The following is a 23837-nucleotide window of genomic DNA, read 5'->3' as shown; positions in this document are numbered from 1 at the left end:
TGCAAGGCCAGATCAGTCAATCATCCAGACTGTTGCCCCTGCAACTACTGAAAAGGCTGCTGCCCCTCTTCAGGAACCATACGTTTGTATGGCCTCTCCACAAATGATACCCCTCCGTTGTGGTTGCACCTACGGTATGGCTATCTGTATCGCTGAGGCACGCAAGCCTCCCTACCAATGGCACGGTCCATGGTTCATGGGGGGAGGGAGTGAATGTTATGATTATGTAAATTGATTGCATCACCTCTTGTTGGTTTCAGTAAATAATATTAGCATCACCTCTTGGTGATTTCAGTAACTGATACTAAACAGTTTTTTGTGTAGTCCTTATTGTTTCAACTCAGTGCAGTGTTTGTATTCTGTTCTTATTTAAGTTGTGATCTACTGCACGTGTCTATGTTGTTTGCTTCAAACATGGTAAATAAATGCATGGTTGTCGATGAATTGATAGTTTGTATAATGCACTGTAGCAAACTATAAACTGGGTGACTTGACCTGCTGGGAATATGAACATGACCAGTGCAGAAGCTAACAGCACTGTAGCATAGAAGATGTTAACACACAAAATCACCATTTATGCTAGTATGTAGGCCCACCAGCAAGGGAACCTGCTTAATATTCTATTTAAACTTACAATGAGAGCAAATTAATTTGTAGTCTGACGTTACTGAGCATTCTTTTGCAGGAATGCATGAAGTGGCATAGAAACCATATTTGTTAACAAGCTTAAAACGAGCATCAGAGGTTTATAGGAGACACTAATTAATAACGTCTGTATAATTTCTTTTATACAACCTATGTAGATCAGAAAGGGCATTGATATCCTACCACCATCCTACGGCCAATACATTCTGCTTTATCATATTTAGTGAATATATTACAGTCTATTTAACTTAGAACAGAGGGAAAATGCTTATATTCGTTTGCTACGAAGAGTAGCTGTTGTACTTTGCTTGCTCAAGTTAGGCCACTCACTTCACTACAGCTTTGAAGACTACACTATGTTCTAGATAACCATGTAACGCTACTGTATATTTCACTCGCCCTGAGAAAAATGAAAATACTGATACCGCATACGGAAATGTGAGATTGCAAGTTGATTAATCGATTAAGCAGAGAAAAATCTTCGATGAGAGCGCTATAGAAGTCAAAAGCACAAGCCAACAGTAACTGTACACCTTTACATCGCAATTTATCGCAGGGCAAACACTAAACAAGATTAGAAGTTACAGAACTTCCACTCACATAAATGAACGTTCACATAAACTGAAGAACGAAACAGAGCAAAAGTATTCTCAAATTAAGGTTAGCGTAAAGGTCAATTAACACACTAACTAAAATTACGCTGGTCTTTAAATACAGTGCTTGTGAAATTTTTCCATAGAGTAACCAACCCTTCACTTATTTATTGTAACAATTTGTCTCTCCATACAGATTACTGATAACTGTTAGCGGTGAGAACATCGTTTTAAATACCACTGCGCGGCGTTAAAATGAGTGTATAAACACATACCTTGTACGTTATGGGTGTTGGAAACTGTGATTCCCTAGGAATTAAGATCAAAATTACAGTAACACACGAGGCTCCAGCTACTAATATTAAACTAATATTCTTGTTCGTCCTCCGCGCTACAATACACAAGACGACTGCCGTCAACCAAATAGCGATTACGATAAACAGTCCGACTCCAACACCAAGTACGCGGGTAGTCATACTGCATTTAGCTTCAGATTTTTCAAAAGCTTGATAACATCGTGTCACTTGCTGTTCACTAACACAAAATTTACGCGCGATTTCCTAGCGTGAACAACTGCTTGATTGTTGACAATATTTAAAACTTTATGCAAGCAACATCAAGCAGCGTGCTCTCAGTCATTCAGCTGTTCTTGTTGCTGCAGAGTATCGGAAGAAATGAGTGGGGTACGTCCTACCTGGTGAACTCTTGTACTGTATGAATTGATGCATGCGATGGTAATAACGCCACGTGAGATGTAAAAATGTACTTTTTGGAAGTAATTGTTTATAAATGTGATCTTAGTGATTTTTGGACAATAGAGAGCGTTAAATGAACCGAGTTAGGGGTTATGTGTATGTACGAGCCACGGCAACGATGTAATATTTATCCCTGATAATTACTAAATAACTTCGCCTTTTCAGCTGCAGAGTAAAATATTGAAACCTGGGGTGGTTCGCTGTTGCATTAATCGCACACCGAAAACAGAAATTGTACGACACACTGCTGCAGCTACTCAAAATGGGACGGTACCTGTGAGTAGGAAGATGCTGTGCATGAATTTTGTATTGCTGATCCACTGGTTTCAACATTTTATGTTTTTTTTTGTATAATGTATTCCAGGTTAGATTATATTCCTCGCAGAGGAAACCAAACTTCTTCTCTCAGTTTATTGAAAACATCAAACAGGAAATGGCAAAGAATAAAGAGATGAAAGAAAGTTTAAAGAAATTTAGAGAAGAGGCAGAAAAATTGGAGCAATCGGAAGCATTACAGAAAGCAAGGTAAGAGTGTTATTTTTGATATAATCCACAATGATAAATTAAGCATATGTGTTGGATGATGAGACTAATATACCTATGAAATAACTTGTGAAGGCAGAAGTTCCAAACAGTGGAATCTGAAGCTTCAAGGAGCACTGAAGTAATAAAGGAGAAGTTTGGCACAATTAAGGAGAAAATGCAAGAAGCACTAGAGGAGGCTGGAAAATCTGAAATAGCCAAGAAAGCTGGTGAGTGTTAATATAATGAATGTTTGGCTATACCAAATTTTCTGTCTTTTAGTCAGATTATTTTGCCTCGTGGTACAGATTGTTTTTCCAGATTTACTTATTTAGCCTTGTGACTTGATACTTCTATCTAAGGTAAATATTTCCTATCATGGTTCTCAGTGCATTACAGTATGGTTTTTAAGTTGTGGTAGGTGGATAGTAAATGAATCTGCATGAAATTGCAAAATGTTTTAACTTGAATTCACTGCTACATCTTTGTGCCTCACGCTAGTCACTTCTAATTTCTCATAAATTTTTGTTTATTGTTGTACATGCTCAACACCTAGTCACTTCATTGACCAGTCTCCTGTGGGATGTCCATATGATTTATATATTTTGCTCTTTATCTGTTGCTGCAGTGAATTGTCAAATGTTATGCACTCATCTTTGTTATTCTCAATGTGTGTATTACCACATAACCTTTAACAATCCAACTGTGTCCCGTGTCCTTTTTATCTTTTACTAAGTTCAGCAAGTACTCTATACAGCTCCAGAGAAATTTAGGATTAACTAAAGCATTGTTACTAATATACCAACTCACAAGCGAACTGCCATCTTTTAACTTAACATAAACCTCAAGCTATTCTACATATCAGTCTGTCAACATAAATACATTTCAAAAACTAACATAGATGGAAAAGATGTACTGTAAATGTTCTGTTCCCTTTATGTTTGCACACTGCTGATATCTCATCATTAAGGTACAAATGAAGTGGGCATCTGGCAGTTGGCATGAAATTTAAGACAAATGAGCTATCAATGTAATGGTTATGTACTTGCAGCATTTCTTTGCATTGTTTTCCTTTAGAGCCAGCAACACAATTTTCATTGTAATCCTTAGGCCGTTCTCCATTTTGATAAGTTTTATAATATAAGCAAATCATTTGCCTTTTCCCATTACTTATATATTTGAAAACTTCTGTAGGAGTTCAAGGTCAGGTGCTGCTTTTTCAGTCCTCACTTTTGGTCAAAAGTATGAGTGTAACAAAACAAATGATGCCTTTTGAATTACACAATGGGCTTTTGTCAAAATTTTTGTAGCCAAAGACAGAATGGGAAATGGACTAATAGGGTATCAAAGTATTCAGTGTGAAAATTAGTTTTGCTTAAAAAATTAATTTGCTTGAAAGTAATCAGGTTAATTAAGAAACACTTAAGTAGTGATTCGAAGGAAAATTGAAATATTTTATGAATCTATGTAAATGAAGAGGGTTTCAGAGGGAGCATTAGGGAAAGATCGACAAGAACAGGGGAAAGAAATACAGGTGATCAAGAATAGGTAGCTTTGAGAAATGAAATAGTGAAGGTAGCAGAGGATCAAGAAGGTAAAAGAGAAGGGCTAGTAGAAGTCCTTGGATAACGCAAGAGATATTGAATTTAACTGATGAAAGGAGAAAATATAAAAAAAGCCGTAAATGAAGCATGTGAAAAGAAATACAAACGTCTCAAAAATGAGATCGAGAGGAAGTGCAAAACGGCTAAGCGGGAATGGTGAGAAGATAAATGTAAGGATATATATCATTAGGGGTAAGATAGGTGATGCCAACAGGAAATTAGAGAGACCTTTGGAGAAAAGAGAACCACCTGTATGAATATCAAGAGCTCAGATGGTAAACCAGTCCTAAGTAAAGAAGAGAAGGCTGAAAGGTGAAAGGAGTATATAGAGGGTCTATGCAAGTGCCATGTACTAAAGGGCAATATGAAAATGGAAGAAGACGTAGATGAAAATTAGATGGGAGATATGATACTGCATGAACGATGTGACAGAGAACTGAAAGACATTAACAGAAACAACGCCCTGGAAGTAGACAACTTTTTGTTACAAATCTGATAGACTTGGGAGAGCCAGCTGTGACCAGACTCTTCCATCTGGTGGGCAAGATGTGTGAGACAGGTGAAATACCCTCAGACTTCAAGAAGAATATAACAAAGAAAGTAGGTGCTGACAAGTGTGAAAATTACTGCGGGGAAGATGGGTTTGGATTCTGTAGAAATGTAGGAACACGTGAGGCAATACTGATGACCATATGATTTACCTTAGAAGGTAGATTAAGGAAAGGCAAACCTATGTTTCTAGCATTTGTAAACTTAGAGAAAGCTTTTGACAGTGTTGACTGGAATACTCTCTTTCAAATTCCGAAGGTGGCAGGGGTAAAATACAGCGAGCGAAAAGCTATTTACAATTTGTACAGAAATCATATGACAGATATGAGAGTCGAGGGGCATGAAAGGGAAGCAGTAGTTGAGAAGGGAGTGAGACAGGGATGTAGCATATCCCCCATGTTCTTTAATCTGTATATTGAGCAAGCAGTAAAGGAAACAAAAGAAAAATTTGGAGTAGGAATTAAAATCCTTCGAGAAGAAGTAAAAACCATGTGGTTTGCTGATGACATTGTAATTCTGTCAGAGACAACGAAGGACGTGGAAGAACAGTTGAATGGAGTGGACAGTGTCTTGAAAGCAAGATATAAGATAAACATCAACAAAACCAAATGAGGATAATGGAATGTAGTCGAATTAAATCAGGTGGTGCTGAGAGAATTAGGTTAGGAAATGAGAGACTTAAATGAGTACAAGAATTTTACTGTTTGGGCAGCAAAATAACTGATGATGGTCAAAGTAGAGAGGATGTAAAATGTAGACCAGCAGTGGCAAGGAAAGCGTTTCTCAAGAAGAGAAATTTGTTAACATCAAGTATAGATTTAAGTAACAGGAAATCTTTTCAGAAAGTATTTGATGGGGTTTAGCCACAGTTGATAAACAGTCTAGACAAGAAGAGAATAGCTGCTTTTAAAATTTTGTGCTACAGAAGAATGCTTAATATTAGATGGGTAGATCACGTAATTAATGAGTAGGTACTGAACGGAGCTGGGGAGAAGAGGAATTTGTGGCACAAGTTGACTAGGAGGAGGAATCTGTTGGTAGGACATGCTGTGAGGCATCAAGGTATGACCAATTTAGTATTGGAAGGAAGCATGGAGTGTAAAAATCATAGAGGGAGTCCAGGAGATGAATACACTAAGCAGATTCAGAAGGATGTAAGTTGCAGTATTTACTCAGAGGTGAAGAGACTTGCACAGGCTAGAGTAGCATGGAGAGCTGCATCAAACCAGCCTTTGGACTGAAGACCACAACAACATGCAAATGAAGTCCAGAATGAGATTTGCACTCTGCAGCGTAGTGTGCGCTGATATGAAACTTCCTGGTAGATTAAAACTGTGTGCTGGAGCAAGACTCAAACTTGGGACCTTTGCCTTTCGCGGGCAAGTGCTCTACCATCTGAGCTACGCAAGCACGACTCCCTCCCTGTCCTCACAGCTTTAATTCCACCAGTACCTCGTCTCCTACTTTCCAAACTTCACAAAAGCTCTCCTGCGAACCTTGTAGAACTAGCACTCCTGTAAGAAAGGATATTGCGGAGACATGGTTAGCTTTAGAATAGTAAGACTTCCTACAATTACAATTAAACTGCTCTTTGATGGTTATGGCAATGAGCGTGAGGGTCAACCATCTCAACAGCTGAAGAAGTTATAATTACATTTCTCATCTCATTATATATAGTGGATTTCTGTCTTTCATTGAGAAAAAATAAAATCAATCACGGCATGAATTGAAAAATTTCTGCTTTACACTAATGCCTGACATAAGAATAACTAATGCTATATTCTTATGTCAGGTCACTTATTAGTTTGATGATATAGTCTGTTTTGATGTTGTACTAATTGCTAGGCTGAACAAAGAGTTCCTTTACCTTAGCAACTATTTCAGATCACAGAAGGTAAGTTTGCCTCAAGAGATTCAGGGCATCAACTGTTTTGTAATCTCACTATTGTGCTCTGTGATAACATTACATTACTGGGTCACAATAGTCAATAGTACGCCATTGCAGATATCAGAAGATTTTCTGTTGCACTACATATATGTGTTATGGAGGAGTTAGTTATGAGAGGAGTTAGAGTGCATAACATTATTTCCTTTGGGCTATATTCACTTTGTATAGGGGACAGCTTTAATCAGGGAAATTTCAGCTGAAAATTTAATGCCTACTGCTACTAGCAAAGTCATCCAATTTTACAGACCTCATAAAACACAAAACAAATTATCTAGAAAATTAAGTATAAGTGCTCCTCTCAGATGAAGAAATTAGCACAGGGGAGGAAAAAGTGACATGCTTCATCAAACCACTTGGAAGGCGTATGGAGAAAAATCCTCTCGGAGGATAAAACTTTGCTATTGAATTGTTGCCATGAGTAAAATTTTAACAGAAAAGGTGTGGTTCTTATTGACATATTAACAGTAGCTCTACAGAATCTAGTAGACAAGTTTTATCTTCATAGATGATAGTTTGATTGTCAGGTTCTGTGGTTGATAAGGATTCTTGATGCTGATCATCTGAAAACTTCTCTCACACCTCATTATCACGATACTTATGAAAATCTCTGGCATCCAGCCCATCAGTCGGCAAGACTCACTGAAGCCAGAATCGTTTCTGAAGATGTCCTACACAGCTCTGGATGAAAAGTCGGGATTGAAAGTGTCTTAGAATACAACCATACTTCTTGGAAGATTCACCAGCAACACCTTTGTAACTATTGTCTTTCTGCATTGTGTACATAGGAAAAAGTTCAGGGGAATTTGAATTTATGCACAACTGGGTGCTACAGTAGGCAGTAGAAGGATTTTCGTACTAATACCGTCTTTCTGTTGTATTAATATGAGTTTCACAACATTCCTCCATTGGGTTCTGATATGCAGTTCCCTCATAGTGAAATATACTTACTTCTTCATTAGACTTCGTCTATTAATTGATGAGGATGATGCATTAATATTGTGAACGTCTTTTGTGGCAGGTCAAATTGGTGAAGAGCTCGGCAAATCAGCACGGGATGCAGCAGAAGCAGTTCAGGAGAAAGGGGCAGCACTGAGTCAGTCAGGTGCATTCCGTGCTGTCACTCAGGGAGCATCAACTATCAAGAAGGAAATTGAAGAATCTGGGGTGCGAGCAAACTTGTACCGTCCTCCGGAGCGCTTGCGAAAGCGTGTAGAGTTTGCTGCTGCTGCTCGTGATGCTGCCAAGGACATTGCACCTGATACAGAGTCTACTGGAATCGAATTGCACAAAGATTCAAGGTAATTTGGAGAAAAAACAGATATTAAACAGTGGCTTTGAAATTGCTTTAAATGTGAATGATGGTGCTAAAACTTAAACCATTTGATACCTCATTCACAACCTTGCTATCAAATGTAGAGGTATGACCTGACACGGTTTTCCTTTAGAGTATTGTTCATTTTTCTGTACCGTCTACAAATTTAACTGAATAGTATGTGCAGTCTCCATCTCAAGGAATGTTCTGGGAAATGTTAGTTATGAACCTAACTTTATGTGAAATGCTACATTTGAGACTCGTGCTGAATATCAAAATGTGCTTGGCTTGTTTGAAATCGTATCACTATTGAGTGCATGCAACAACAAATTCTTGTTCAAACAAATTCCAGACTTGCAGCTGGTCGTTGTTTATTACATACTACAGTATTTCAACTGGGCACCTGCCAGTCTTCATCAGGTGAGCCATCAAGGCCTTAATCAGTCTTCGATGGCTCACCTGAAGATGACTGGCAGGTGCCCAGTTGAAATATCATGAGATATATTAATCCCTCAACTTAAATCCCTGAGTTCTCTCATTTTTATTATTTTGACAGAAGCTCGAATTCCCGAGTACACTCAACTTCAGAACAGACCTTTGAAAAAATAAAACGCCGCTTATATCCTTTTCAACATTGATAGTCAAGAGTTTGGCCACTAGAGCGCATTTGGTTCTGCAGTGGAACCTCGCATAATTCATTCCAGAATCTTACTCATTGTGAGAAACACTCGTTAAGCGAAACAATTTATCCTGTATAAATTAATGTAAAATACGATAATGCGTTCCATTTAGAAAAAGTACAAAAAGTTTACCTTATTTATGCCATTTAGTCAAAGAAAATTATACATGTAGTATTATGTACTTTGTTATTCATAATACGTAAGTAATTCGTTTTACTAGGAAGCTATCTATTGTAATTTGTTTCTGCCGACACTTCAACATTTGACAAAAATGCGCAGATAAATTTGTAGCATGCTTTATTGGAGTGATGGTTTTCAATGTACAATGCAATCGATCTCCATGCTTTCAGCATTTATCTTACTGTGCCAGAAAATTGCTGGTTTGCTGTTACTGCCACTGCCACTGCCTCCTCCTCCTCCTCCTCCTCCTCCTCCTCCTCCTCCTCCTCATCCTCTTCCAAAGAAACCCTCTCCACAATTTCCTGCTGTGTAACACACTCTTCGGTCGTCATTTCTTGGCTGTGATCTTCCACAAGCTCATTGATATCATTGTTATCCATTTCTAGTGCCATGCTCTTAGTGAAAGACACAGTCTTGTTGACTAGAGGCTCCACAGGTACTGACTCAAATACCTCAGAGTCACATTCGACAACACACTCTAGCCAAAGTGTCTTCCACGCACAAGTGAGAGTTTTCTCGGTAACTCCTGTCCCATGCCTTTTTTGATGCAGACAATGATGTTGAAGTGGTATTTCCAAAACTCTCTGAAAGTGAGAGTGATAGCTTCAGTCAACTCAAAGCAAAGCTTGAAGAATCGTTAGTTTAGAGCTTCTTAAAGTTAGAAATAATCTGCCGGCCGGAGTGGCCGAGCGGTTAAAGGCGCTGCAGTCTGGAACCGCACGACCGCTACGGTCGCAGGTTCGAATCCTGCCTCGGGCATGGATGTGTGTGATGTCCTTAGGTTAGTTAGGTTTAAGTAGTTCTAAGTTCTAGGGGACTTATGACCACAGCAGTTGAGTCCCATAGTGCTCAGAGCCATTTGAACCATTTAGAAATAATCTGCTAGTCCATAGGCTGGAGTAACGGAATGGTTTTGGGAGGCAGAAATTTTATCTTGATGAATTGAAATTCTTCGAGGAGGTGGTCTAGTAGGCCTGAAGATTGGGCAGGAGTGTTGTCATAACAAGCAAGACATGGAGTGGCAGATTTGTCTGAAGCTAATATTTTTTCACTGAAGGACTAAACAATTGATTGAGCCAATCACGAAAAAGATCATGTCACTCAAGCTTTGTTGTTGAATCTCCACATCACATTTAACCTGGACTTAACACTAATTGAAGGCTCGTGGAATTTCCGAATGGTAAACAATCGACGGTTTAATTTTCAAATCGCCACTTGAACTGGTACAGAATAGCAGTGTGAGACAGTCTTTGAATGGCTTGTGGCCAAGCAATGCATTCTCCTCTGCTGTTGTGAAGGTATGCTTTAACATCTTTTTCCATAACAGACCCACTTTGTCACAATTAAAAACCTGTTGCGGCAGATAACCCTCAGAATATACGAGCATCTTGAAGTTGCTGATGAAGTTCTCGGCTGCCTTCGTGTTGGAGCTGGCTGCTTCACTGTGCCTCACAATGCTGTGGATGCTGGTCCTCCTCTTAAATTCTCGAACAATCCATGGCCTCCCTTAAACACCTCTTTGCCCACTTATGATCCTGGCGTCGCCTCAGCGAGGTCAGCGAAAATCATTCTCACCTTCTCATAAACGATGTTCTCATTAATACTGTTCGCCTTGCAATTGTTTTTCATTTTTTCATATAAGGATCAACCTTTCAACATTGTGCAGAACTAGAAACCGTTGTTTAGATACTCTCGTCACTCCTTTTGAAGCATTATCTTCTTAATCTTGTCCTTGTTCTTGAGGATAGTGCAAATAGTTGATGCAGATGATTGTATGTGTATGCTAAATCAGCAATGCTCACACCACTTTCATGTTTTTCAGTGATTTTACCTTTCATTTCTAAAGTCATTTTCTTTCTCTTACGGTCGCCTTCTTGCGGCTTTATCTTTGGGGATATTTCTACAAAGGCAATTAAAATTTGCGCACATAAAAACGCTGTTTGAACAAAAGTTTAGCAAAACTTGTGATTACAAGTTGCACTAAGATGGTAGCAGAAAGAGTGCTAAACCCAGACTGCTGTACATACTAAAGACATTGTTCATATGCTGCTGCCAACAGTGAAAGGTGTTCATATTGTTGAACGTTTTCCCTGCTACACAGAATGCCTGGTGATGACACACTAAATCGTCATCACTCGCTGTGTGAAACATCACTCCGTAAGCAAGTCATTTTTTTACAATTTGTTTTGCTCGTTGTGCGAATTGCGCATCATGGGAAATGATTGTTAAGTGAAGGTCTACTGTACATCTGTAGCCTTGCTGTCGCATTTTGGTTGAGGTGGATGCCACTAGATATCGTCTTCACTATGTGCAGCTTTAGATACTCAACAACAAAACTCACACTTTGAGACTCTCTCACCTGTATTGTGGTTTAGGCAGTGCTTCGGAAAAAGGGTGGCTGTAATGATCCTGAGTTTGAAATTGAGTTTCACAGCTCAGAAAGCGAAGAAGAATGTGATGTTACTTCATAGAAACTGAAAGTGACGATTGTTCATCGGTTGAGTGATAAGTGCTTGCCAGTGGTAATCCACTGTGCTTCATCCAGCTTCTCCATCTATGTTAACGGAAAACCGTTTTGAAATACGTGATTAGACTTCATAGCTACATGGAAACTAAAAAATGACTATGAGTTTCAGGATATTGTAGTGAAAGTTGAGTGCATGAATATACTCGGGATTTTATTATTGGTGATCTTCAAAATTTTGCAACTCAATATTTTGAGCTTTAAAAGCTGTATTTGTACAAGGGTGGTTTGGAAAGTTCTCGGTATCACCACGAGAGGTCAGCACTAGTGCAACAAGTTGTTCATGTGATATTTATTGGACTGTTACCCATAAACACGTGCCACACCAGTGCTCTTGGAAGAGAGCTGTGGCGGTGATGTGGCGCTGTTGTTGTTCCCGCATAGTAATTTGTGAAGATGGAAAAATTCAGATTCGAGCAGTGTTTAAGTACTTCGTAAAGAAAGGTATGAAAGCAAAGGACATTCATGCAGATTTCCAGAATACACTGGGGACTCTGCTCCTTCATATTCAACTGCTGCCAAGTGGACAAATGAATTGAAATTTGGTCGGGAGAGTTTGGATGATGATCCACACAGAAGTTGGCCAAGATGTGTCACTACTCCAGAAATCATTGCAAAAGTGCACAAAATGGTCATGGAGGATTGCCGATTGAAAGTGTGTGAAATTGCTTGTGCTTGCCAGATGTCATCTGAAAGGGTATATCACATTTTACCTGAAGAATTAGAAATGGAAAAAAATTATCTGCAAGAAGGGTGCCACAACTCTTGACGCTGGATCAAAAACGTGCTGTCGCCATGGCAAAATTATGTGAACTAAGGTATGAATTGTTGCCACACCCACCTTATTCACCTGATATGGCTCCGTCAGACTTCCATCTCTTCCCAAAACTGAAAATTTTTCTTGGTGGACCAAGATTCACTTCAGACGAAGAATTGATAGCCGGAGTTGACAACTATTTTTCAGACTTGCAGGAAACTCATTTTTGAGATGGGATCAAGGCACTGGAACATTGTTGGACCGAGTATATTAATCTAAAAGGAGACTACATTGAAAAATAAAAAAAGTTTCAGTGATGTAAGTACTTTTTTTTCTATTCCATTCCAAGAACTTTTTAAACCACCCTCGTATGTCTGTGTAATGTCATTCATTATAGGACATCTTTAATTCATAAAAAAATACTGTTTTTTGGAACAATGGAAATTCCATGATCGAGTGTAACAATATTATGAAAAGGATAGGTGCTACTCATCATATAGTGAAGATGCTGAGTCACAGATAGGCCCAACAAAAAGACTGTTAGAAAGTGAGCTTTCGGTCAAGAAGGCCTTTGTCGAAAATGGTCCACATACAAACACAAACACAATTTACGCACACATGACCACCGTCTCTTGCTTCAGCTGCCAGAGACTGTGTGTGTGTGTGTGTGTGTGTGTGTGTGTGTGTGTGTGGTCTATTTTTGAGAAAGGCCTTGTTGGCCAAAAGCTCACTTTCCGACAGTCTTTTTGTTGTGTGTATGTGCCAGTCAGCATCTGCGCTATCAGTGGCAGTATATTTGCTGTTGTTATTGTGTCAGCATGCACTAATGTGCACTCAAGATCATAAATACGTATGTAGGCTAAATGACCACACGACAAAAGTAAATAAATTGAAAAGTAATATGTGTGAAAAATATTAATACTCAGTAAAAAAATAGTGCATCCACACAAATGGTGGTAAAAAATGTTGTGTAAAATGTATGAAGCTCTCCAAAATGGAAAATGTTTCAAACATGGAAGCAAACATCAGCATATTACAGAATTTAAAGATACTCCCCCTACAGTTTGCATGAAATACGGTTTTGTGTGGAAATGTGAAAGGTACTTCACAATATTTTGTTGCACAAAATAGAGTGCAGGTCTTCTGCCACACTATGGGCTGCCCTCTCAGCAACAAAGTACATGGTATACAAATATGACCTATTCATTTGTGTGCTCCACAAGCACAACATATCATTTCTAGGTGTTGAGAGCACTTAACCTCATTGGTTAAAAGATGCTGGAGGTGGAAGCGACTGTCTTCTTCCAATGCATTTACCTTAATTTGTGTGTCCTGTCACACATCACAATTCCAGCTTCTTTCGCAGCACCTCTGTGTGGAAAATTTAAAATGTAGATATTTTTCACATGGTGTAGTACCCTTGAAATACCATGTGATTCTGCATCCTAGATGCCTTGTTCATGTAACAAGTCCATCTTGACTACACAGGGCGCAACAAATTTGTCACCTTGCTAAGACCACCAGTGAAATTTGACATGGTCAGGCTGATGAACAGTGTAATAAATACAATAAACTAACTGCTGCTTTGCTCACATATTAGTAGTTTTGTTATGATGTGTGATGGTGAGTCAGTAAGCAAGTGAGTAATTTTACAGTATGTCTGTATAAATAGCGGTGTAGAAATATATGTATAAAAATGTATGCACTGCCATTATTTATCTGAATGCATACATTATATTTTATAATTATAGTTAAAATGCCTCAATTCATTACATTCATGCAGAAGTAGAATTTTTAGTGTTTTCTCTGGCTCACATAGTACTGAAAGTGAGAGTTTGCCACAAGGGCAACACATACCAACCGTTTCTCCATTCCATTATAATGATTTATAGTGCCCACATTCCCACATTTTTTATCCATCCCCCTCTCTGCCGTACAGCACTCTTAGAACTACAGGCGAAATGTGACTTAAGTTTGCAGGACTTATAGTAACTGTTGTAAATGTGGTTTTCGAGCTGACCGCCCGATTTTACGGTTGTATCTCCACCAAAATTCTCCAGCTGCGTCAGGTAGTGTAGGAACCCAATATCATGAACCAGTTGCACAATGATATGGAATTTGCACTGTCACAGAATAATCTGTATACACTAAGATTCTCTGACCAGCTTGCGAGTGTCGTCTGCATGCCACTCACGTATACCATATTTAAAATGTTAGTAATACTCAAAAAGATACAACTTCGTGAAGTAGTCTAGGGTCTTAGTCAGGTTTCAGACTATCTCCATGCCAAATACCATCAGGATCAGTTCAGCTGTTGAGTCATGAAAATAAAACTAAGTTACTTTTGAATGCATTATGGGAACAGCAGTGATCAATGTCTTGTAAATAATTACTATTAAAAACAGTCTTGATCACGATTTATTTTACAAGGTGACCGGTTTCGACCACTACTGTGGTCATCTTCAGACCATTGAGTGGGAACCCCTTTCTGTTGGAGAATCACAACAGAAAGGGGTTCCCACTCAATGGTCTGAAGATGACCACAGTAGTGGTCGAAACCGGTCACCTTGTAAAATAAATCGTGATCAAGACTGTTTTTAATAGTAATTATAAAACTAAGTTAATTGCTTTCACAATTAAAAATAGTGGTATTGTAGCGCCTCGAGAATTTCGGGGTGAATTCTATAGATACTCGTATTTCACCGTCTCATACACATGATATTTTAAGGATGAGTGTGTGTGTGTGTGTGTGTGTGTGTGTGTGTGTGTGGAAATCTGTCTACTGCGCCATAGTTTATGTATGTGCAGGATGGGCATGTGTTATCAGAAGACTGAAGTTGTGGTGGTCTATCGGCACTGACAAGTGGTGGCCTCGGAAGCCATATGTCTAGTATGAGGAGTAATCGAGGGCTACTCTTTGGCAGTGAAATAGTAGCGATTGTTGGGAACAAACGAAATATGTTTTATCTAGAGACTCTTATACTCTGTTGTTTGACTTACTAGGAGCAAGAACTGTTTTGACAAGGGTTATTAAAATCAAAAGAGACATTAATAGTATATGTTAAGTAATAATGTTTTCCAGACGGGGTCGATTTGCAAGACTTGAAAGCGCATGTGAAACTTGTGTAGTTTTTTTATTGTGAAGAAGAAAATATAGTGAAGTTGATAAGAAAATATTCTGAGAGTAAGAAATCATTTCAAAAGTAGAGAAGTAGTTCAGTATCATTTCCCTAACCAGCACGAAATCTTCGGAGAATAAGCATTGTGAAGATCGGCGCAGCCATCTGTCCTAAGAAGAAGATTGGCTGCACACAATACGTAAATCACCCGTGAGAGACATGCGAGTCTTGCACCCCAGTACCGTACAATCTCCGCTCGTCCTGAAAAAGTTAGAGTATTAGTATGATAATATGGATTAAACACGTTGAGAGTTGAATAAGCATTATATCGATTTTGTTGAATCATATTACATAGAACAAATCAACTAATAAAATTATTTTCACAAATATGATAAAGTTCAAAAGCGAAAGAGTAAATAGCTTTTTTAGAGAGTAAATATTTATCCTTAATTTGTGTAATGTTCGTCAAATCAATAAATGTCTTGTACTACATACTTCGTAAAGCAGCCTACCTCCATCAAGCTTCATGCTATCTCACACCAACGTCCGTCAGCAGTGCAGGCGTGAAAATGTAACAGACAGAGTCACTTCTGCATTTATAATATTTGTATGGATTTAGTCTTGTAAATGTAATCTGCAGCACAGTCTTGTTGGTCTGAATCCTGACTAGCTGCAGCTCCTCACATTAGTCTGTCCAGTGCATGCAACTGCAACCTACAACAATTTGAACCTGCTTATTGTTATAACCTTTAATTCACTATTAATTTGCGTGGATATACAAACGTAGAAACAATAGTGAGTGTCATGCTACCAACTCCGTATCTGTCACTCAACTGCCGTACCGTGACATGCGGCCGGCGCCGTTCATAGCTAGGTGGCACTCCCGCGCTCAGCCGAGCTGCGGAGTGCCTCTATTGCCGTGTTTGCGTACTGACGTAGCGGCACTTTTAAATCTCGTGGCACTGTCACAACACTTTCCCCCCCTTGAAAAAAAGACACTCACTTCCTTGGAGACACGGACAGTGCGGAGACATCCATGGCCTCTTGGGAGACCCCGAGAAGATCCCGCGGAGAAACATGAGAATATGGTCGAAAATGTCCAGGACGGAAGCTTGTGCGTGGAACGTGCCTCCTGGACAAGATGATGGGTGAAAACTCCGGAGCAGCATCCATAGGTGTCGCGGACCTGGGGGTGTGCTCCAGCGACATGGGTCCTGGAGAAGGCGTCGTCGTGACTGGGCCCGGTTCCGGCGTACTCGGAAGCGGCAGCGACGTTGGCGGCAGCAACACGCACGGGAGATTGGCAGCAGCGACAGGACTGGGCTCGGGCTGGTGGAGGTGAAAGAAGGGGCGGTGGCACCGGCGTGGCCACCACTCGTGGGCGCATCTGGTCGTAATGGCGAACAACCATGCTGTTGTCCGTACGTATTTCACAAAGCCGGCGGCCGCGAAGAGCCTTGACCACCCCTGGAATCCATTTAGGGCGAGATCCATACCCTTGTGCCCACACGTCGGCGCCCACCGAGTATTTTCCCGCACTAGGGGACACAGTACTAGGCCTGACAGAGTGAAGCAGGTGCAGTAGAGTGCGCGGTTGGCGGCCATGCAAGAGTTCAGCAGGGCTGCGATCACCCAGAGGCGTGAAGCGATAAGAACTCAGAAATTGCAACAGAGCGTCATCGGTAGAAAAATCAGTAAGGAATTTTGCATCTGGCGGACAAGGCGCTTGACCTCCCCATTCGATTGGGGATGGAAGGGCGGTGCTGTAACATGATGAATCCCTTGTCCAGTACAAAAATCACGGAAGGCCTGCGAAGAGAACTGAGGGCCGTTGTCCGTGACAATCGTGGATGGAAGACCTTCTAGTGCAAAGATTTTGGACAAAGCCAGCGTCGTCGCCGCAGTGGTGGGCAACGGACATCGAACAACAAACGGGAACTTTGAGAAGGCGTCAATCAACAGTAGCCAATAAGTGCCGAGGAAGGGGCCGGCAAAGTCAGCATGCACCCGTTCCCATGGCTGCGCCAGATCAGGCCACGGAGAGGGCATTGTACGGGGTGCAGCCAGTTGTTGAGCACACTGACCACACGCAGCGACCATGTGGGTGATGTCCGAATCGATACCGGGCCAATAAACATGCCTGCGGGCCAGGGACTTAGTCCGAGAAATCCCCCAATGGCCTTCATGCAATAGTTTGAGAACATCTTTGCGAAGAGAAGCTGGCACCACGACCCGTGGAGATGCGCCATCTGTGGCCAGAAGAATAACACCCTCACGAACAGACAGACGAAGGCACAAGGCATGGTAGTTGCGAAGGGGGTCCGATGCTCGGCCTTTGGTCCTGTCCGGCCAACCCCGTTGAACAAAACCGATCACCTGACGCAGGACCGGGTCCCGCGCAGTAGCCGACGTGACCTGTGAACCTGTAAGCGGAAAACCCTCGACCGCACGACGTTCTTCCTCATCAATGTGGAAACAGAGTAGTTCATCTCGATCGAAAACCGGGTCGGGGCCCATCGGCAAACGCGACAACGCGTCAACGTTGGCGTGCTGGGCCGTGGGGCGATAGTGAATCTCATAGTGAAAACGAGACAAGTATAAGGCCCAACGTTGCAGGCGGTGAGCTGCCTTATCCGGAAGCAACGCCAAGGGGCTGAACAGAGAGACCAGCGGCTTGTGGTCGGTGATGAGGTGAAACTTAGAACCATACAAAAAAACACTGAACTTTTTTAGAGCATAAATGATAGCGAGCGCCTCCTTTTCGATTTGAGAGTAACGCCGTTGGGCATCGTTGAGGGTCTTGGAAGCATAGGCGATGGGTCGTTCCGACCCATCGATGGGCGAGAACAGCTCCTAGGCCCTACTGTGACTCGTCAGTCGCCAGAACTAAGTGCTGACCCGGACGGAATGTGGCAAGACAAGGCGCCGACTGCAAATGAGCCTTCAAGCAGACAAAAGCCTGCTCACACTCGTCGGACCAACAGAACGTTTTTGCGTAACAGCTGATGCAGAGGATGAGCCACCGCCGCCGCGGATGGAATGAATTTGTGATAATAAGCAATCTTGCCTAGAAACGCTTGAAGTTCTTTGACCGTAGATGGCCGGGGTAGAGCAGTAATGGCCGCAACGTGCTGACGTAGAGGACGTATACCCTCACAGGACAAGTGGAAATCAAGATACACAATGGAGGGTTGGAAGAACTGTGACTTGTCCAGATTGCACTTCAACCCAGCCGAATGCAGAACCCGAAATAATGAACGCAAATTGCGAAGGTGCTCCTCAGTGGAGGCCCCCGTGACAACAATGTCATCCAGGTAGTTGATGCAGCCAGGAACGGAAGCCGTGAGCTGTTCTAAAAACCGCTGAAAAATGGCCGGCGCGCTAGCGACACCAAATGGTAACCGCTGGTACTGATACAACCCACAAGGAGTGTTGATGATGAGAAATTCCTTGGAAGGCGCATCCAACGTGTAAGGGGTCCGTAGGCCCTTTCTATAAGTTTTGCGACAGCACAGGTCGACAGGACAAACAATCGATAGTGTGCGTCGGGTGGCAAGAGCGAGTGTTGAGATAACAGTAGAGTGGGACCCAGGCTGCGGGCCGGGCCGTGGGGCGGCCGGTGGCCGTAATGCAAGGCCGTACCGACAAAGGGGGGTGGCCATCGCCGCGGTTTAACCCCTTTTGTGTCAGAAATATACGGGAAAGTGAACAAGTACAATTACTAGTGTGATTCAGTGATATTTCAGTGCCGATATTTGCATTTTCGCGTCTACCGCGCCGGCATTATTTGGATTGCAGTGATTGAAATTACGTGTGACAATAAGGAATAACGAAGAGGCCTGTGCTGTGATTAGCCGTTATTAATTCTGTACGACGAAGGCAGTGGCTGTCTCCTTACGTTGTGTTTTTGGTGATAAATATAGGTTGTTGATTAATGAAGCTGTGTTGCTGTTCTTCTTGGCACCAGACATTCATTATTGCAGCATTCGAGGACAAAGATGGAATGTAACAACTCCGTAGCAGTCCAATCCGATTGCCAGCCCCATTAGGTACACAGTCACATTAATTAATACCTGTTTTGGGCTGCTATCAGATCCCGATCGAGCTGGATAAGTCAGTAAGATCAAACCGGAGTGTTACACCCTTGGCTTACCGTGAAAGGACAAGTGCAATTTTCGGACGAATCAAGAAGAACAATAGGTAATTTTATCTTATTTAACGCGAAGAAAATATTTTCCAATGTTGAATCGGGACAGAGCATAAACTTTCAAATCGCGACAAGAATCAGTGCATTTTTGAACAATACGAAGTAATAATATCTTACGATAGTGAATAAACTGTTTTTTCTTGCCATATTAGATGAGAATAATAGTGTCAATAAACAGTGTTATAATGTGCAAATGCGTAAATCCGCACGAAAAACTGTGAAAAGTGAACACCAAAGATGGACACGTGTGAACATTATCACGACAAACGGGCCAAGAATTCGTCACGAAAACTTTACAGAAGTGTTTAGTAGTAATATTGTGACTGAAATTGTTCTTTGAATAGTGAAAATCGGACAGCTTCTTGTGGACCCATAAACTGGTATGCGGACAACAATGTATTGTGGCGACACAATTATTGAGTGACGTCATGCAGACACGTGTAGCAGTTGCGCCAAAGAGCTTCAATCTGCGAGGTGATTTCACACGTCATCCCAACTACCTGTGCAAAGAGTAGTTCAAGCACAGACGCACTACACCGAGCGCCGTCCCGACATCTAGCAGCCGAACTACAAACTACGCCCACCTGCAGCGCCACGGAGCGGCCGGCTGAGAACTACGACGTCGTCCAGCCACAGCGAGCAGCACGACTTCACGCGGTTCCGGCGGCAGTACAGCGCCACACCCACTTCAAACGTCCAAACATCGCGACTCGTGGTAACGTCGGTTGGTGAGTGGAGACGACTGGTTGACATAACATGAAATTGCAACGTGCAGTTTTCGCGGTAAATAAACGTTTGTAAACTGACTTGCGCGTTAGGAAAAGTGCCCAATTGCAGTAATTTCCGAAAAGTTTGCGATAAATACTCTGAAATTGAGCATACTTATTTATGCGTGGTAACGTCGGTTGGTGAGTGGAGACGACTGGTTGACATAACATGAAATTGCAACGTGCAGTTTTCGCGGTAAATAAACGTTTGTAAACTGACTTGCGCGTTAGGAAAAGTGCCCAATTGCAGTAATTTCCGAAAAGTTTGCGATAAATACTCTGAAATTGAGCATACTTATTTATGCATACTGCGCTGTCTAAATGATAATTATACAGATATGCTTATTGTTTTTGGGGGATTTTATATGTATAGACTTTATGAATGGTATGATTTATCTTATTTAAAACATTTTACATAAACTGTGTAGGTGAAAATTAATATGTGAAGTGATTAAGTAGTTACGGTGTAGGGAGCCAGCAACTCTTTTGCTGGTATACCAAGTGGCGACTGGTACACTCCCAGCTGGGTGAGACTTTATTTCTAATTTCAAGTGTCACTCCTCTACCATCTTTCTCTATCCTTAGGTTAAGAAAATTAGTGTAGTAGTTAGGATTGGTAGTGGTCATTCAAGTAATTCAGCCAGGAACCATGTAGTAAATTTGTAGTAGTTGCTGTTGATGTAGAGTGTGAGATGTCAGAGAATCAATAACTTAAAAAAAGCTCAGTTTACTGTGAGTAAATAACCGAAATTAATAATGCCAGAAGGAATAAAATGAGAACCATATCAGAAGCGAATGTTTACATAATGTGGTGGTAAGCTAATTGGTTAAACAAGAATTTGGGTAATCTTATAGAGTTGTTTTATGAGGCATGAAAAGGTCAAACTGTTGTAAGAAAATTGAAGTAATGTATCAGCTAGTAAGTAGATGAACATATAAAGAAGCAAATACACAAGGAGATAGTTGTTCGGATAAATGATGTGAAATATGATGAATGGAGAGGCTAAGGAGCCTGAACTAGTATTTTTATGTGGTTATTGCAGCGAATATGGAGAGTTGATGTAGGTTGAAGATATATATGCAGTTGAAGTTGCTGTTAAGTTGAGGGAGTTATGTCGTAATGATGTGTATTGAGTATGAGATATTTGAAGTATTGATTAATTAATACCTGTTTTGGGCTGCTATCAGATCCCAATCGAGCGGGATAAGTCAGTAAGATCAAACCGGAGTGTTACAAACGGCAACTGATGGTACGCCTCCGATAAGTCAAGTTTGGAAAAGAACTGGCCCCCAGCGAGCTTGGTAAATAACTCATCAGGACGGGGAAGAGGATAAGTGTCAATGGGGCTCTGAGCGTTGACAGTGGCTTTAAAATGGCCACACAATCGCAGACTCCCATTTGGTTTAGAAACCACCACGATTGGCGATGCCCATTCGCTGGAGGTAATAGGAAGGAGAATCCCAGAAGCTGTTAACCTGTCTATCTCAGCCTTGACAGGTGCACGCAACGCCATCGGAATAGGGCGTGCCCGGAAAAACTTAGGGCGAGCTGTAGGTTTAAGAGTAATGTGGGCTTCAAAATCCTTGGCACGACCCAGACCAGCAGAGAACACGGACGAGAATTCAGAACACAATCCATCCAGCTGTTGATACGGAATATCCTCAGATATGAGGTGCACATCATCATCAATGGAGAACCCAAACAACTGGAAAGCATCATAACCGAACAGATTTTCAGTGCCCGCATGATCCACCACATAAAACGTGAGGGGCCGAACAACAGACTTGTAGGCAGTGGAAGCATCAAACTGGCCAACGATAGGAATTTTCTGTTTATTATAAGTTCTCAGATTTCGCGTAACTGGAGACAAGGGAGGGGAGCCCAACTCCAAATACGTGCGAGAATTAATGAGAGTTACTGCAGAGCCAGTGTCCACTTGCATGCAAATGTCTTTATCCAGAACACGAACAGTAACAAACAACTTATTTGTTTGAGAAAGCACACAGTTAACATCCATGTTTGATGCCTCGTCCTTGTCGACAGGAACTTTAGGGGACTGACACACACAAGCAATGTGGCCTTTTTTCCTACATGAATTACACGTGGCCCAACATTTTGGACACGCGGCCCTGTCATGTTGTACGAAACAATGTGGAGAAGAAGGAAGTGCGGAACGAACCTGCTTCTGTGGCTGCTGTTTTCGCTGCGAGCGTGGCGGCCCAACGCGACATTGTTGACATGAGTGCACTGCCGCCACATCGTCGGTCCCCTGGGAAACAGGCAAATTGTCCGTGTCGAAAGGTGACTGTACAGCGCCTACATCACACTATGCGTCTATTTGCGCACCAGCAGCGTGAGACACTTCAAAAGATTGAGCGATGCTCAGAACTTCCGACAACGACGGGTTCGGCAGTTGTAAGGCACGTTGCCGAACTTCTTTATCAGGAGCAAGCCGTAGAATAGCATCCCTAACCATTGAATCAGCATAAGACTCGTGATGAGTGTCCGTGACAAACTGACATTTCCTACTCAGACCGTGTAGTTCCGCCGCCAAAGCCCGGTAAGAGTGATAGGGCTGTTTACGACACCGGTAGAACGCCACGCGGGCGGCAACGACGTGGGTGTTTTTTCGGTAATAGTTAGACAATAAGTCACACATTTCTGGGAAGGACAGAGAGGCAGGTTCCCGCAGAGGGGCTAACTGAGATAGCAGCTGATAGATCCGTGGGGAAATCCAAGATAGAAATAACGACTTACACATAGGAGTGTCGACAACGCCGAAAGCCAAGAAGTGTTGTCGCAAACGCTTCTCATAATCCTCCCAGTCTTCAGCGGCCTCGTCGTAAGGAGGGAACGGAGGCTGAGAAGAGGAAGGCAGACGATGAGTAAGCGACGTCGACAACGCCTGAATAGCAGCCGTCAGCTGTGTTTGTTGTTCAATGAGCGCTTGCAGAAGCTGTTCCATGTCTGCCCAGACACGAATGCACAATTCCCCAACGCAGGAAAAAAATATCCGACCTCGTCGCCAAAAAGTGTTATAACCTTTAATTCACTAATAATTTGCGTGGATATACAAACGTAGAAACAATAGTGAGTTTCATGCTACCAACTCCGTATCTGTCACTCAACTGCCGTGCCGTGACATGCGGCCGGCGCCATCCATAGCTAGGTGGCGCTCCCGCGCTCAGCCGAGCTGCGGAGCGCCTCTATCGCCGTGTTCGCGTACTGACGTAGCGGCACTTTTAAATCTCGTGGCACTGTCACAACACTTATAGCATTCGAGCCTTGGTTTCCATGTACATTTTTATTCCCTAACCATTACCTAATCAACTGTTTGAAATAAAATGACAGCACAGGTTGACTGTTATTTTAGTTTCAAATCCCACGACCGGTTTGAGTCCCAGAGGTCATTTTCCCGTGGTTATACGTTAAGCGTCCTGAGAGAACACAGAACAGAAACTGCTTGTGGTACTCAAAATAAAAATAAATGTGCAACTGGTGCAGACTTTTTTATTCTAAATCAATGCTACAGTTACGTCACGACTATTGCTTGATGTTTCAGGATACATCAGTAGTTTTGCGTCCAAGGATCATTTTTCAGTGATGTATGGTCAATTCATTGGATACAAGGAAATAAGAAGTCATGTATACAGACATATGAAAATACTCACTTT

The 23837-nt window shown here is 41.8% G+C and overlaps 1 protein-coding gene across 1 annotated transcript in view; it reads left to right on the top strand.

The window, feature by feature from the left end:
• The first annotated feature begins 1865 nt into the window (after window positions 1–1865).
• Window positions 1866–23837, top strand: part of LOC126424853 (mitochondrial import inner membrane translocase subunit TIM44) — a 57939-nt gene continuing 35967 nt past the window's right edge. Inside the window, 5 exon segments of the mRNA XM_050087665.1 lie at window positions 1866–1921; window positions 2159–2269; window positions 2358–2518; window positions 2612–2745; window positions 7635–7914. Of these exon segments, the coding sequence (XP_049943622.1) occupies window positions 1913–1921; window positions 2159–2269; window positions 2358–2518; window positions 2612–2745; window positions 7635–7914 (695 nt within the window). The 5' untranslated portion in view covers window positions 1866–1912.

This window comes from Schistocerca serialis, chromosome 10 (genome assembly GCF_023864345.2).
Source record: "Schistocerca serialis cubense isolate TAMUIC-IGC-003099 chromosome 10, iqSchSeri2.2, whole genome shotgun sequence".
Taxonomy (NCBI): domain Eukaryota; kingdom Metazoa; phylum Arthropoda; class Insecta; order Orthoptera; family Acrididae; genus Schistocerca; species Schistocerca serialis.
The sequence above is the reverse complement of the archived record's forward strand: the minus strand, read 5'-3'. Positions and strand labels throughout refer to the sequence as shown.